Genomic DNA, 17,069 nt, shown 5'->3' on the forward strand with positions numbered 1-17,069 from the left:
TTCTTCCCAGTATAATTCAACACAGTAACTGTTCAAACCTTGTCTAAGCATTCACTTCTGCTGTACAGAGGGTTTTCTAACAGGTTGCAGCTGTGTATGACAGTTATGGGTCGGGGGGAAAAACAGCTTTCCATTGATTTACTTTAAATATGATACACCCTACACTGTCATCAAGTTCTAGTTTTATCTTGGAACTTCCCATCTGAGGAGGGTGTGGGGCGAGATGTTCACTTTTAAGGTGTCTCTAGCTGGATGCGTAATTCCAAAGCATCAAATTTGTACTGTGATGTGTTAAACAGTCCAACAGCTTTGTCTAAGCATTGCTGTAGGTTTAATTTGCTGGTTTCTAAGAGACTGAAGCAGGGAAGTGTTTCAAATACTGCCAGCTTCCCGTTGGCCTTGAGGGATCCCACCCAATAAATGCAGTGAACTTGAAACATCCTGTTCTGGATTGTAGTTATTGCAAATGTGACCAGGGAATTTTAGGGTGTGGGAAACACAGCTGTGAGATGCTGCCTGTGCTCTTAGCCTGTCTCAGTTGAGAAGTTGGATTCACTTGTTCATATTAGCTTCAGATTAGAATGACAGGGAGAGTATGTTTGCCCCATTGTTTAGTCCACCACAGATGAACTAACAAAGCTTACCCTGATGGCATACAGTGCTGCCATTCCCATGATAGAAGGTACGATGCTGCAGAGTGGGTTGTGCATGACTCATCTACCTTGACTTAGGTCCAAGTAACTTGGTAGAAATAACTAATGCAGATGGGTTAAGCACAAGGTCTTCAAACTGTATCACTGAGCAGCTGAGATGCATTAGGCATGCATTGGTTAATACCAGTCCTATGGCGGTGGTGACAGCTGGTAAGGGAGCACACAGTGAAGGGTGGTAGTATCTTAAGCTGACAATGTAGGATTCACCAAAGGTTGTTTGTCAGAACTTCAAAAGCATATAGTCAGCCGGCAACTTGAATGATGTGCCCCATTCCTTTGCTTGTGGGTACACAGATAAACATTTTATGCAGCAGCTATGTTTTTTAAAGGCTGGACAGCTGACTGAAATAGCAGATCTGCATGTGCACATAGCTTTCAACATGTAGGAATATGTACTTTACATGCAGAATTAAGTATAAACAGAAAAATGCAGGGAAAGCAATTTTGCATAAATATTTATTGCTGTAGAGATTGAATATAACACTAGTCTGTTTTCTTCAGAAGAAACCAACCAGAAAACTTCAGTGTATCCAGTTATCTCTGCAACCATATCCCTATCAGAGCTCGCAGCTTGTTTCCAACACACTAATCAAGATGTTCACAAGCCTGCTGTGGATGTGGGAAAGGCTGGACTTCCAGAGAACCCTTCTCCTCATTCACTGTCTGTTTTCAGCAAGAGAGAAGCAAATGACACAGTGACTGAAAGCTTTTTACTGGATCAGTGTAGCACTTCTCTTCCAAAGCATTCAGTCCTTCTAGAAATGCCAATAGACAAAACCCCCAAACTGTCAGCAGAACCATCCGAGCAACAGATGGCAACCACTGTAGTCCCAGTAGAAAAAGGGAACAGGAGGAGGAGAAAGTTAAGGAAGAAGAAAACTCTGAGGGCAGCCCATGTGCCAGAGAACAGTGATACAGAACAGGATATAATTGACTCTAAGCCTGTCCGGAAACTCAAGGGTGGGAAGGTTCCTAAAGGAGAAAAAGTTACTACATCCACTCCTCCAAGACACGAGGATGGAGCTACTGCTCAAACAGCAAGAAACAAAGATGAGAATGACAGTGATGCTTCTCTGGAGCTAGTGGAAGTTCCAGCACCCCAGTGTGAGGTGGTTGATGTTCATTCATCAGAGTCAGGAGATGAGAAACCGGACAGTCCCTCAAAGAGGGATTCACACAGCTCCGTGGATCAAGCAGTCCTAGAGGCATCTTGCTCTGGTTATGATGAAGTGAGCTCTACCAGTGAGATTGGCACAAATTATAGGGATGATGGGAAAAGAAGGTAAGATTATTGTAGATCTCTCAAAAGTAAAAGCATTATACAGTATTCATGAGGCCTCTCTCTTTTCTTTTTTCCTATTCAGAAAGTCTTACAACATCAGTAACTTCTAATTTCATTCAGGAGTGAAATAAGAGGGAAGATGAAAATTGAATTTGCTTTTTTGGTCCAACAAATGAATGTGTCTTGTTACCTGCTAGTTTCTCTAATACAAGAACAAGGCTGCCCTCCACGGGAAGTTTGGTTTTGAGCTTATCTGTCACAGCCTATTTTCTACTAAGTGCAGAGTTGTATTCTGGAGTATTACTTAAACTAATATTTTGTCTGAAAATGAGCATGCAAAGTCCAATCTTGCTGCTCTTTATTTCTGTGTTACAGTGTGGCTGAGACGCAGACTTCCATATCATCACTAAGAGGATCAAAGAACTCATCAGGTATACCTTTTAAGCTTTTCTTCTGATACTTTGTGTATAGTATCTTGCAGGACTTTGAGTTAAGTCTGGATCAAACTGCTTCCAGAGGGGAATTTTGCCCTGAAGATAAAAACCTGCAGTAAAAACTGAAGTGGGAAGTGATGCATAGTCACTTATGTCATCTCCCTGAATGCTTTGTGCCTGACCCCTCCACATCCCCCTGCCCCCTCCCACAGAAACACTTCTGCTCCACAGTCTCTGTAGAGCTGTAGGACAAACAATAATACAATCCTTTTGCTATTTTAAAGATCTTTCTGGACTTAATATCATATAAAGGTTTGTCTGGCATTTTATATTACCTTCTGCCACTTACAAGCTCCAGCTGGGACCCACAATGAAATCTGACTTGAAGGTGCTGAGCCCACTAAATAGTTCTGCTCTTGGGGATACAAACAACAGTAGTGTGTTTGCTTGAGTGTGTTCCCATAATCAAAGTACATGTGTCTCTGTCCTACAGAAGTGTCTTCGGAGCCAGGTGAGGATGAAGAACCTACAGAGGGAAACTTTGAGGGACACCTGGCAGCAGTGAATGCTATTCAGATTTTTGGGAATTTGTTGTATACCTGCTCAGCAGACAAAACTGTTTGTGCCTACAATCTGGTTGTAAGTAAGGTTGTAGGAATGGTGTTATATTAATTGCAGTCACAAGATTGCAGTTCTGTTTTTGTAAAGCCTTACTATGTAGTTAAGGAAGCAGCTGCTTTTTCACGTGCCTAATTTTTTTTAATGCTATTATTTCCTTCAAACCTCTCTTCTCCCCCTCCCCAACCCCTTCTCCCTCTGAAAGGGGTAAGGGGAGATAGATTGCTGCATGTTAGCTGTCCTACCCTGCTCTGTCAGGCACAGATCCTGAGGGGCATTATAGGCCTTTATGTTGACAGACCCTATGCTTTTCTTTTTAGAGCAGGAAGTGTGTGGCCATCTTTGAAGGACATACTTCAAAAGTGAACTGCCTCCTGGTCACTCAGACAAATGGAAAGAATGCTGCACTCTACACTGGCTCAAGTGACCACACTATCAACTGTTACAATATCAAGGTACTCAAACTCTGTGTTGATTAACATGTACTGCATTTTTATGTGGGTGTTTCTTTGCAAATATAAATGAAAAAAGCCTTTTAAACCTGTATGAGCTGGACGTGAGCCCCACTTCATACCTCATTAGAGTGGAGCAGGGAAAACAAACAAACAAACAAAAAACCAACCCAGCAAACCATTAAGTTATTTACTATCTTAATATTTTGGCTAGCATGTCAGCAGAGTTTTTGCCAGAACAGCATGATGGGATCCTGAATGTTGGGAACACCAAAGTGCAGGATGGTTGTCTGGCCATGAACATCATATTTGTCTTGCTGTATTTCTAATTTCATTGCTTATGGAAGGCACTGCTCTCTTTGTAGAGCAGCTATAGAGAGAATAGGTTATCGTTTATTCTGAGGGCAGGTGGAAGAGCAGACTGAGACTTCCTGAAGCTGGACTTTTAAGGATAAATGATAGGAAGGTTTGTCCAACCTGTGGCTTGAAGGACTAGAAAGCAAATATCTGCTTCAGGGGGCAAACTGCCAGAGTTTTTTTACTCTTAAGCTGATGATTCATGGCAATTCCCTGTGGGGGACTTCATGGGGATTCCTCAAACTCAAGCATGTAACAGGGTGTTTTTCATATATATAGTCTGTACTCTGAACTTCTATATGCGTTAGAGGTTGTGACTAAAATAAAGCTTTTAGGGTTATAACTGGTTGCTGAAGTACAGTCAAGTCTCAGAGATGGGATTGAGCTGTTTAAAACCAGGATCAAACTGCCACGTGACACCAGACTTTCAGATGTTTTTCTCCACCAGCTCTGTTAGTTCAAAAAATGCAGCTTGTAGGTGAAAATCCTCATTCACTTTAGGCTTTTTTCCCTGAATTGTTTTCAGTTAATGGAAAGTTTTAAATACTTCTTTCTATCGCCAGACCAGAGAGTGCATGGAGCAGTTTAAATTGGAAGATCGAGTGCTCTGTTTACACAGTAGATGGCGGATCCTTTATGCAGGCCTCGCAAATGGCAGTGTGGTTACTTTCAGCATAAAGGTTAGTTTGTTTAAATATTGGCACCTAAAAGCCTGTTGTGATGCTCTTTCTCTCCACTTTGTGTTTCTTTCCGTTCTTACTTCTTGAGTAGTAAGTGTATTTGTAATTAAAGTATTTTGGTATAAGTGGGCACTGTTGGCCCCTTTTGGTCCTTTATTTTGTCAGTGCACAAAGCTGTCCCATCTCCCCTTCCCTCTGGTTACCTCTTAACTGCTGTGTTGTTGTCACGTTTTTCCTTAAGGTTCCACCTGGCCTACCAATCATGTGTCATGAGAGTTTTCTGACACAGGTGATTATTTGTGAATCCCCCTTTCTTGCCCATCAAAGTAGTGTGAGACACTTTAAAGTGTTGCTGGTTTTGCCTGCTCCATTTGCGGTTATAGACTCTTTCACATGTTTTCTGGCAAAGAGGCTTAATTAGCAGTCCCCATGGTATTTAAAAGTGAATACAAATCATTATTTAAATAAATTATTTTTCTGATTATTCTTTTCATGGATCCTAGACTAATTTCTCAGATTTATCCTTACAAATTTATCCATTTTTGCATTTTTCTCATAATACTATTTCCTCTCATTGTTCTAACTCAGAAGGAGGATTTACTGGACCTTTGCTAATCATGAAATATTTTTTTAAAAGACAGAAAATTGAAGCCTAACATAAGGAGTTATATCCTTGATTTGGAAACTTGGTTGTTAAGATGCAGCTCTTACCACTGCTGAAATCAGATGCTATAACAAGTACAACACAAAAAGGACTCAGTGGTCTAGTCAGTGTCATAGCAAAGTTTTAATTCTTAAATACCATTTTTTCCTACCGCAACAGAACAACAAGCAGGTTGATACCTTTGAATGCCATGGCCCTAGAGCAGTGAGCTGTCTAGCCACAGCTCAGGAGGGAGCACGCAAGTTGTTGGTAGTGGGCTCCTATGACTGCACCATCAGTGTGCGAGATGCACGGAACGGGCTGCTTCTCAGAACCCTGGAAGGTCACAGCAAGACTATACTCTGCATGAAGGCAAGTGTCTCTGAAAATACGTTTTTGAAGAAGAATGCTTAAAATGGTGTGTTTTTTCTTTTCCTTCCTCATCTGATAGTTAGCAGATTGTGGTAGGAAGTAGAGGATTTCTCTATTTTAAATATAAAAACTGAGTAATTTGGTAGGAAAATTGTCTCTGGCTGGCTGCCATATCTCATGTTCCCAGCAAAACTGTTGGGGTTGTGTTTGTAGGAAGCATGTTTATTTCATGTTGTTAGAAGATTCAGGGAATCTTGAAATGTGAGTTTGCCCACAGAGGGAAAGTTGGTGAGAAGATGCAGCTATTTTTCATGTACCCTGATTGTACAAACCTCAGAGGAAACTGGAAAAAATGTAACTCTGGCAAAGTATTCTTCTTTTTTAATAGAAGAATCACTAACACTTATTTACAGGTTTCTGGCTTCTGAGATTACAACCTGGAACATACGCTTGTCTGACTGCTTTGCTGTGACCACTATCATGTAACAGATGGGGGATGACTTCCATAAATTGCATTTGTCACTTTAGATATTATGGTGCAGTGGCATAGCCTTTTTTGTCCTGTGGACTATCCTAGTCCTGCTTGCATAGCAGCATACTGTGGTCCCTTCTTGATCCATGATGGATCTGTTAAGCTTCCTTTCTAGATTAGTACTTGTCAGGAGCACCATCTTACATGACCAGAATGTAAGTACACAGCACAGCCAATATTTCCAGGAAACAATGGGCTTTACTGTGCATGTGCAGAGCAGCATTCTACATTCAGTTTGTTTGGTCCCTGATCTGCTGCTGAGCTGTCCCTGAGAATAGTCCATAGGTAGGATGAGTTAGCCTAGTGGGCTGCAAGTTAACTGCTTCTAATATCAATTGTGAAGTGTCAAAAGTCATCATTAGGATAGCATCGTACATTTTCTAGCTCTTATGTAAAGAAGTCAGTGCGTGCTTTTTTTTTTTCATAGTCTGTTGATTTTAACTGTCAAATTTAGGAAATACTACAGTACAACTTTAAACTGAACAGTGTCTTAATGTTTTGCTTGTCCATTTCCATATCTGTTACAAAAATAAAACTTTTTTTTTTTGGTAAGGTTGTGAATGATCTGGTGTTCAGTGGCTCCAGTGATCAGTCTGTCCATGCCCACAACATTCATGTGAGTCTCATGAAGTTGGAATGACTTTTGCTATTAAGGCAGTGAATTTCTGTGCTATAAAGTCAGTATTTCCAGAATTTTTGACTGACTGGTGGGGCAAATTGCTTCCAGAAAAGGAAGTCATATGATTTTGTTAATGTGACTATGTACTATAGCTAACTAAGGAGACATGTAGAGGATACATAAACATGCTGACTCTTGTAATACCATATGCAATACCTTTTTGTCTGGGGATCGTGCTTTTGCAAATATTACTACAAACATGCTGATAATGTGGAAAGGGTTCAGAGCAAAGCAATGTGAGAGATTCTGGTGGGGGAAGAGCTTCTTTATTACAGGAAAACTTGAGGAATGCAGTGTTCCAAGCTAGCTGGTTCAAAGGCTGTTAAACTGTTGTGAATGCTTTGTCTCTAGCCTGCCACTGTGTTCTTCTTTTACGCCATCTTTCCTCTGTGCTAGCAGAAGCATTCATGTAGCTATGCGATAAGTTAGATTAAGAAACTAATCAGAGGTAAATTTTAATTGACAAAAAAAATCGTGTATTTCTGTGTATTTAGCTAAATTTGCCCACTGAACCTTGTGGCTACATAAATACTGCTGGTACTAATAGCATAGTACTAGTTGCAGGGTAGGCGGGAACATGTAACTAATGATGGAAAGAGAAGTAGATGTTTTCCATAGTGGCATGCGTTTCTGTTGTACTGGAATGGCTCTGTGTTAACATGGGCAAAGAAAAGGATAAGTAGTATTTGATCACAATCTAGAAGTGCCTTCACAGGAAAAGCAAGTCTAATAAAGGGTGTTTCCATTTTTTGACTAGTAAGCATTGAAGCTAGCTACCCTATCAAGGTTAGGTAAAACTGTTTTGTTTTGTTTTATTAAAAAACAAAACATCTATTTGCCTTTCTTTTTATTGATGCAGACTGGAGAGCTGGTACGGATCTATAAAGGCCATAACCATGCAGTAACAGTTGTGAACATTCTTGGGAAAGTGATGGTGACAGCTTGTCTGGATAAATTTGTTCGTGTTTATGAGCTACAGGTAAGAAAATAGATGGTCACTAATGACATTTACCTAATATGGGTTAATTAATTATTCTGAAGTCAAATAGAAGTCATCTTTGTGCTTACTGGTCTCTCCCCATCCCTCTCTTTCCTGTCACTCAGAATATATAGTTGTCTCACCAGCCAAAATACATGGGTTTTAAAGAATGTAACCTAAACCACTCTTTTAGAATCTGGGTTATCCTAAGACAGTGACGGCTCAGAAAAGTGGGGAGATGTTAGTTTTGTCTGCTGAAAGACCAAGTGCTTAGTTGGACAAAAAGACTCACAGAAGTCACGTGAGGAAAAGTGAGCTTTCATGGTGGCTATGAAGTTTGGAGTCCACCAGAGGAGTTTAGTTGCTACCCAGCAAACTGCTCTTGGAAGCATTGCCATTTGCATGTCTGTGAAAAATGGCTATTAACTGTCATGCTATTAAATGTCTGTTTCTGTTTCTTTCAAGTCGCATGACCGCTTGCAAGTCTATGGAGGCCACACAGATATGATCATGTGCATGACCATCCACAAGAGCATGGTAACTTCCTTCTTTTCGCTGATCTCAAAGAGAAGGTTGTAATTTCCACAAGCATATACAAGACAGTTTAATTTTTTCAGATAATGAAATCGACCTGCTGTCTGACTAAGAAGAACTTAGAAATGTCAGTCAAAAAATCACATTGCTGTCACAGCTTTGTATTTATGTAATATTATTGTCTGAGGAAAAATTACCTTCTAGCTTACTGTAGTCTTAAAACAGTAGTTCTGTTTACAGTGATGATTGCAATGAAGAGTCTAGAAATAGTAAAATATTTCCTCTTTTCAAGCATCAATCCTGTTTGACTTTTGCTCAAGAGAGTCACACAGATGCTAGAGAAAAACTTCACCCATAGTCAAACCTCTAGTAACCTTTGATAGAACCTAAACAAAGGTATGCAATTGATTTAGGTGCACAGATTTCTTCATGCATCTGCCCTGCACAATAGGTTTTAGAAGCACTTCTGGATAAATAACTTGCTTAAAATAGTCATTGAAAGCAGTTATTTGCCTGCATGTGTAGGAATTTGTTTGCAAACTTTATTTCAGATTGTAAAATAAGAGGTATAGTAATGATCTATAATAACAGAAGAATCAAGTGTAACAGAACTGATCTCCTACTAGTGGGAATATATACTGCCCAAGCTTCACTTCTCATGTGAGTGAGATGGAAAGCTGAATGCATTCAGGCTTTGTGCTTACAGTCTGAGGCTTGAACTGTCCCCCAGCAATAGTCTGTTTTGGGCATTTTCACATGAAAGTTTTCAGATGAGAAGCTTAGTGACAATTGAAAGATTATAATTTTCTGTAGTAGTCTTAGTAGTAAAGTATAGTCTCTTACACACAGCATATTGGTTCTTATATGCTAGTGATGAATTTTCAAGAGACAAAAAGACTTGAACAAAAATAACAAATGAAATCTTCATCTTGCAGAGTTTTTTGTATTATGTGAGGACTTTTTTTAATGATGAATATCCTTTATGGGATTATGAGCATCTGACATTTTCTTTCTAGAGGACAATTTTGTGTGGACTATTTGCCAAAAAAAGGGGTTTTTTAAGATGTCATTTTGCCTACCTTTTCAGGATCTGCATCAGTCTTCTCTTTCTGAAATTCTGGTGTTCTTCCTCATCCTTCCTCTCCATCCCTTTTTGATATACATATAACTGGTTAAGTCCTGGAAATATGTTCAACTTGACATTTACACCTAACTTTTTTCACTTCAGTGGATAGTAACATATTTTAAAGTTTTCTGAACTTTTAAATGCTTGACACTATCATTGATAGAAGTTATGGACACATGTCTTATTTGTTAGTAGGTTTTTGTAAACTATGAATGCAAATCTTAAAAGAATTAGGTTGGACCCATTTTTTAAATTTAGACACCTTGCATGTTGATATTTTATTGTTTTTCACCTAATACATTCTACATGAAGCCTCCTTCAAAATTTGACTTCTTTCTTTTTTGTATTATTTCCAGCTTGCTTATCCATAAATGTTTCTTTTACAGATCTACACTGGATGCTATGATGGCAGTGTCAGAGCTGTGAGGCTTAATCTGATGCAGAATTATCGTTGCTGGGTAATGAGCAAAATGTTTTTAGCCTTCTTTGTTACAGTTTTAGACTAATTTTCTAGGGGTGGTTGCTACTTAGTCTTGGACGTCTTGACCTTTAATTTATTATAATTCAATAATATTTTTAAAGTGTATATGTACATTTTAAATGTAAGTATATATTACTAGTTCAGTTTTTCATGGTCTTTAGTATATGTGTATTCTTTGGGGCAAGTTGATAGTAGCATCTTAAATTCTTTTTTTTCCTGGCAATTTCTAGATAGTGACATGTAACTGTTTAAAACCAAAAACTTCAGCTGAGTGACATAGAAAAACTAATTTACTCTGCTAAGTAAATTTAATTAAATTCCCAATGACTCCATCTCAGGTGAGCTTAAATCTCCTAAAGGCTTAGTTCCTTTCTTCCTCCTGCCATTCTCGCTGATGGTCCAGGCTTGGCTAGAGGCGGGAAGAATCGCTGTAAAGCTGTCATTAAAGTAATAGAGATCATTGAGGATGGAAATGAAATAATAAGATTAAAAAGTTTCAGGAGGTGACACGTGTGTGAACAGTCTTCATAGAATATTGTGAAGTTGCAAGAAGAAAAGCATTAGCTAAAATTCTTTTCCCCTGGCTTATTCTGGCATGTTTTTTCTACCAGTGGCATGGATGTTCACTGATCTTTGGAGTTGTGGACCATCTGAAACAACACTTGCTAACTGACCACACCAACCCAAATTTTCAGACCCTAAAATGTCGTTGGAAGAACTGTGATGCTTTCTTTACTTCCAGGAAGGGTTCCAAGCAGGTATGTGTTTGAACTAACGTGGTTGTATTTGGTAGTATAAAGTACTTTATATCACCACAATTGTGGGACTTGATCCTATTTCTCGTGAAAAGGGTTAAATTCTTCTAGTCTTTACAGACCTAACTGCATACTTTAAGAGTCATACAAGGCTAATAGGGTTCAGTTCAACCTGTGACAGATGAAGAGTGCAGCTAAGTATGATAACTTGAGATATGGTCAATTTAAAACAGTTTGATCCTAAAATATTACATGGAAATGATAAAATTCTTGAAATATTAGAAGAAATTCTGATAACTATGCTCAAGATGTTATTAAGTTTTTGTTTGTTCACCTTAAAAATATGTTTTTCCTACATCAGTCTTAAAACAGGTTTTTATCCTCTTAATTTTTATCCATCACTACCCCCCTTCATTGTTGTGGATGCCGTTGCTGTTTATTTTTCACATAGGATTGGTTTTGCTAACAATCTTTAAATAAGTAGTGCATAAATTTCTGAGTAAATGTTAGCCAGATGGGAAAAAAAATGAAGATGTAAGAGTTGGATTAAGTGATGTGGAAGGTGTTGGGGGGTGGGTGGAAGGAGGGTTGTTACCTATAGGCTGATTGGTAAAAGTCCACATTTTACTCCTTGGCAATATAAACTACGTTCCTGTTGAATGGTTGTCAAAATATGCAATGGAAGGAGGTTTCTTTGAGAACTACGAAGCAGAAGTAGAATCCTTTAATTTCTCTTTAAGCACTGGCTTTAGATATGTTTATTTGATATGCTCTTCTAGTCAGAAAGGAAGCTGGTTTTTATTTGCCTTGAATCATGTGGTATGTGAGATACTTTAATATATGTGATTTAATAGCTTGGCATCGATTTTTTTAAATTTTTTTTTTACTTTTTTTAGAAGCTTTAAGCTAATAAATGTATATTATCCAGAATGTCACTTTCACTGAGGCTTCAAGACTCTCTTGCAAAGTTTTTTGTGGGTTTTTTTGTGTGTTGGTTTTGGTTTTTTTTTAATTATTATTTTTAACTGATTTCTCTGGTTCTTTTCTAGGATGCTGTAGGGCACATTGAAAGACATGCTGAGGATGACAGCAGGATTGACTCATGAAGCTTTTCACCTCCCACATTGGGAAGTAATTTTATATGTCAGAATTATTCCAAATAACATCAATTTCTTACTCCAGTCTTTCCTTTTTTCTTCTCCCACTTGGAATGCAAAAATGGAGTCGGGCTGAAATGCCTTGCTACAGAGACTGCAGGTTGTGCTGCACTCTGTAGAAATAAGGCTGGTCAATTAAGACTTGGCCCAAATGGAAGATTCTTGCAAGTTTTTAATTCATTGACAGATAAGAATATTCCCTCCTCTTGTCTGACTTGATTTTTTTGTTGTTGTTGTTTGTTTTTTCTGTTTGTTTTTTTTGTTGTGGGGTTTGTTTTGTGTTTGTTTTTTTTAAGAAGCATAGTCTTTGGGAAGTCCAGAGGGGTGTTGAGAACTTAGATTACAATAGGTGCTGGTGTTTGCAAACTCAGCTTGAAGCCTGTGAAGTGTCTAAGACTTGTCTGGGTTTATCTTGTATCCAATTTTTTTAGCTGATTTTAATAAAATTCTGCAAACCAGAGTATCACAAATTCTAACGGTGTAACCTGAATATCCAGTGTACATTTTTACTTTCTTCATAAACGGAAAAGGTATTTTATGGAGAACTGGAATAAATAATTTTTTTTAATGTTAATTGTAACTTATTTTTTATCCTTGTGTAAAAATTGCTGTAACTGGCACAATATATACAGTAACAGACTGCCCTAAACACTGTACCTCCTGAGGTATTTTGTTTATTTGGAGGAAAGCAGTTATTTCTTAAGAGGTATGCCAGTAGCAGCAAAACAGCCAGAACAGTAGCTCCAATCATGTGCTTTGCAATCTTAGTTTTTTTAAATATAGGTCCTGATGTACAGGAAATAAGTAAGTGGTGTCAGCTTTTGTTTTAGTTGAATACCAGCATAACCACTGCTGTCTTGATACAACACCATAGTTGGATTCCTGACTTTATTTGGAATCTTAGTGACCGAGTTTCACAGTCCCATATCTTCATGGCATCGCAAACTAAGAGAAATGCGAAGGCACTGCCTGTCTAAGTTCATCCACTTAGGTCATGTTTTGTTTCTGTTGTGAAGCGGCTTAATTGGCTTGGGCTATATCAAGTTGACAAAAACTCAACTGGAAAGAATGGAGCAGGATTTTAGAGGATTTTAAAGTCTAAAGTTCTCAAGCAGAAGCTGAGGATAAAAAAATGCATATCGCATGTGAAAGTCTTGTTTCTACTAATGCACAGAAGGTACCACAGAGGAGCCAGTGCAGTGGAGAAGACTGACTGTACTTCTCAGGATTCCTCTGCAGGTGTCCCTTAGGGTGGATAACTTTACCCATTGAGTTCAGTGAAATGTACTTCTTGCCTTTTGCGATCCTCTCTCCCATAATGACACTAATTTAGCAAAGAGCTTCCTTAAACAATGAGACTAATCTAGCAAGGAGCTTTTTGTTCACTTTTGCCTAACTTGCTGGTCAGGATAAAAAAAGCAGAGGTTTCCTTAAATTGTAACAGAAGGTAAAGACAGCCCAGTGTCAAAACTGAGCTGCTTATAAATGAACCCAGCGCTTTTCAAACAAATTGACTGTACTATTTTTACTGGGCATCTCTTTCACCACTACTTTGAGGCTTGGTATGCCAACCATAGACCAAATAAGTTTTATAGCCTCGTTCTTTGACTATAAAGAAGCCTTTTTAGGCCAAGAAAGTGACTGAGGAAAGCCCATGGATGTTCCACTGCCATCAAATCAAGGAACTTCAGGGCCTTCTCTGAAGCACACTATTTTTGTATTGTCTTAGCGTACAAGCATAATTTCTCTGTAATTGCTTGACGTTGATGATTTTTTTGTGAGAGACAGGAGTAAAGTAGCAATGAGATGCAGTAGCATCCTACTTCAGACATGGGAATCTCTGAGGTTCCAGTGCTTTTGTGGTGATTTGTTTGGGGTTTTTTATTAAGCTGTTTGTGGACAGGAAAAAACCCAATATGTGGCTCAGACCCCAAGCTATTTTTGAGGGTGTTTTGGGTTTTGTGGTGTGTGTCTGGGGTTTTTGTTTGGTTTTGTTTGTTTTTTTTTTTAATTTCTTTCTGTGGTCTGTGGATGAAGCAATTCAAGAGAGAATAAAGTTCAGGGAAATCTCTGAGCAGTGTAAATGTTTTCTGATGCAGGCTGTATTGCTCTAAAGTCTCCAAGAGTACTTGTTTTTTTCATGACCTAAAAGCAGAAGGCTGCATAATACTTAAACCATTTCCAAAATTACTGACATTCAAAAGTTCTTCTGGGTTTTTTTTGAACCACGATGAGGGAGCATGTAAAAGTGTGGCATAAACAATGTGAACATCTCAAGCTGTCCTCCTTCACAGACTGTGTTTGAAGTGAAGGTGTGGAAGTGTGTCCTGAGGGCAAGCATGTGGAGTGATTGTAGCATTCTGAAAAATGGTGTTTGAGAGTAGATTTTGTTAGTTCTTCTTTGTGATTCTTCACGTTCTTTCAGCTGTTTTCAGGAACGTGTAAAGATCTTTCTCACTAGGTGTTGCAACAAACACAGTTATTACACTTTATTTGCATTCCTGATTGCTTGTTGGGTTTATCTTTTCTAGTTGGTGGAAGCAGACTTCCTTTTCTTGTACTCCATGATATTTCCTTATCTGTCCTTGAAAACAGTCCTCCCGAAAAGTCTGGACTTCTGAAATCCAGCTTTAGCAGTGGTGTCTTTTGCCACTTTGTAGGTCACTGCAGATATTGTAAGAATCTTAAAATGCATAAGAGGCAGGAAAATAGCAAAGCTGCATGAGTGTTTATAAAATTTTGCTTCACAAATTAAAAACCATTTTAAAAATCGCTCAGGGGCTCAGACAAAAATGCTGTGCTGCTTTGTCTGAGGATATCTTAAAAGGATTTGCTGTGAAGTTGTTGTGCAACTGTGGAAATCCCCAGGCTTCTCTGGAGTTTTGTGGGGAGGTATCCTATTTGTTCAGCTGGAATTCGGTGCAGCTTTCACTATTGGCCGTTCACTGCTTCCAGAGGCAATTGCAGAAGAGAGATGCCAAATTTATGTATTGGCTTGGTAGCTGTTAATGAGATCCTCTCTGGTCTTGCAACTTAGGGTTTTGATTCCTGATATACCTCCAGTTGAAGAGAGTAATAACTTTGGGAAGGTAGACTGTTTGTGAAATTTAATGGAGTAATATTTGCTTGAAAAGCAGTACTGCACATCTGTAGCTTGTTTCAGGACTATTTTTGTTTTCAGTTTGTTTTTTATGCAAGTAAAAAGTTGTGGGTGGAAGAGTGAGTAGAGTAAGGGTTTATTTTCTGGTTAGCTGTGTTGATTTTATTAGTCAAATGTTAAATAATGAGCTCTGGACTTGCTATGTGGCTGACTACATATGGCAGGCCCTTTGCGGGGCAAGCTGCCATTTTCCTCTTAGCAGGACTGGTATTGCGCCTGTTAAGCTATGAGCCTCCCCAGCAGACAGAAAGTGCTGAGAGGCATTGTACGCTTTAATGATATAAAGAATGGGCCAGGTGCTACTGAAACCAGTTATATCATCCTCTTCAAAGGCATGAGAACTTGTTGTGCCATAGGCATACCAAGCCCTGCCCGAGCTCCAAAAGGAGTAGCATAAAAAGATCACTTAAAGTTCACGTGCTGCAAAGCTTAACCTTCCCCAACCCCAATAGCCTCACATGTATTGAATTGTAAGACAATGCTCGGATTGGTCTATAGTCATTGCTCCTTTCTTCTCCAAATCACAGGGAAAAATAACAGCTAACTGGCAGTGCAAAATACTCTATGGCCTAATACTGCTGCTTCTGTATGTGTAAGGGGCTGGACGGAAAAATGCTGTATCCATTGGTACAAAGATGCATTAAATATCTCAGCTTCTGCTTGCCTTCTGTCACTTACATGTGGATTGCAGACTTTAAACATGTTATCAGCACATGAGCTGACTTCTGCAAAATAGCAGGAGTTTGGCCATGCGGTGTGTTTGAAGTAGTGCAGTTCTTGTACAGTGTGAAAATATGCATAATAATGCTGGATCAAGGTAAACAATAACTGAAAACTCGCAATAAACTGCAGGTTCCCAGAAACAAAAATGTGGTGTTGAGAAAATATTTTTCCCTTCTTTTGTATTAAAACACAGGTACAGATGAATCTTGGTTTTCTGGCTTGTGCGGTACTATCATTCAAACAGTCTAAGTTGTCCGGAGTTGCAGTATGTAAGGAAGGATAAGGAAACAGTTACAGCTGCTGTTTGTAAAATATTTAATTGTGAAAGAGCAAACTGTGTAGATATATATTCCATTATATGCACCTGCCAGCTTCTCAAATTTCATTTTGCTGTTAAGTGTTAAACAGTCTTTTTGAGGAATGGAAGTGGAATAAAACAACATGACTGAATATTTAATAATTTAAGCTGTGTAGAACATGTGCACAGATTGACCATGGTTTTCTTCTCTCACTTTGGTACAAAGCTGTGAGCATAATAATGAAACTTTACACAGCAATAGAAGAAAAAAAGGAAGAGGAAAAAGAAAAATAAAAGTTCTTTATATTGTTATGGTTTGTCAGTCTGATTCTTCTTTGTATTGAATAGAATGATTCTTTTACAGGATTCAGTAGAACTTGACTTTGTCCTGGATTTTTCACTTTTTTAAGAAGGCTGGGAAAAATCAGACAGGCCACTTTGAAGCTCCAGCACTGACAGGAATGTTGCAAGTTTTTGCTTCCAGTGTGCAGGAATCTCGGACCTAGTCGTTTGACAGGGAAAATGGAAAGTGTCCACCCAGCTGGTGCCTCCAAGATGACGTACTGACTCCCTTGCTTCATGGCCTGTTGCAAAGGGAAGTTGGTAGTTCACTCACCAGGACTTTAAGGAGCAGTTTTGAGTTGCCAGTCAAAAATCTTCATTTTGATCTGTTGACTGATAGATTTTGGTTTTCTCTTAACATCCCAACTGAGACCATCTCTGCCGTATTTTTTGTATGGAAAATAATAGCTTAGTGGGGGTAACACATGGCTGGAGCCCAGGGCTCCTAGTGTTCCAGTCATCTTAAAAACGTGGCCTGGGTTAAAATAAAAGTTGAATTTAAAGGAAAATAACTCTTTATATAAACTATAGGATTTTCTTCCTCTTTCAGAGTAAGTTACAGTGCAAGACAACATTAAGAACTTTATAGTCAAAAGCTTTTCTATTTCTTAGTGACCTTTCAGTTAAATGTGCTACTTAACAGAATAACTTTGAGTGGGTGCTATGATTTGGTTTCACAATTTTGCTTTACAACAGTGGATGGCTTTGTTACTCTTTACCACTAGAGAACGAAGTAGAAGGTTCTCCTGACA

General features: G+C 38.7%; 1 protein-coding gene across 3 annotated transcripts in view; it reads left to right on the forward strand.

The window, feature by feature from the left end:
- Window positions 1-16,287, forward strand: part of ZNF106 (zinc finger protein 106) — a 43,925-nt gene extending 27,638 nt beyond the window's left edge. Inside the window, exons 11-22 of one of the 3 annotated variants that reach the window (XM_069784368.1) lie at window positions 1,215-1,995; window positions 2,371-2,426; window positions 2,923-3,068; window positions 3,368-3,502; window positions 4,420-4,536; window positions 5,360-5,551; window positions 6,637-6,699; window positions 7,622-7,741; window positions 8,207-8,278; window positions 9,788-9,859; window positions 10,494-10,640; window positions 11,687-16,287. In XM_069784368.1, coding sequence (XP_069640469.1) covers window positions 1,215-1,995; window positions 2,371-2,426; window positions 2,923-3,068; window positions 3,368-3,502; window positions 4,420-4,536; window positions 5,360-5,551; window positions 6,637-6,699; window positions 7,622-7,741; window positions 8,207-8,278; window positions 9,788-9,859; window positions 10,494-10,640; window positions 11,687-11,743 — 1,958 coding nt within the window. In that variant the 3' untranslated portion in view covers window positions 11,744-16,287. Of the gene's footprint in view, window positions 1-1,214; window positions 1,996-2,370; window positions 2,427-2,922; window positions 3,069-3,367; window positions 3,503-4,419; window positions 4,537-5,359; window positions 5,552-6,636; window positions 6,700-7,621; window positions 7,742-8,206; window positions 8,279-9,787; window positions 9,860-10,493; window positions 10,641-11,686 lie in introns of those variants that run through there. The other 2 variants (XM_069784369.1, XR_011324816.1) reach the window with 2 other exon arrangements.
- The last annotated feature ends 782 nt before the right edge of the window (window positions 16,288-17,069 follow it).

Source organism: Haliaeetus albicilla, chromosome 5 (genome assembly GCF_947461875.1).
Source record: "Haliaeetus albicilla chromosome 5, bHalAlb1.1, whole genome shotgun sequence".
NCBI classification, from domain to species: domain Eukaryota; kingdom Metazoa; phylum Chordata; class Aves; order Accipitriformes; family Accipitridae; genus Haliaeetus; species Haliaeetus albicilla.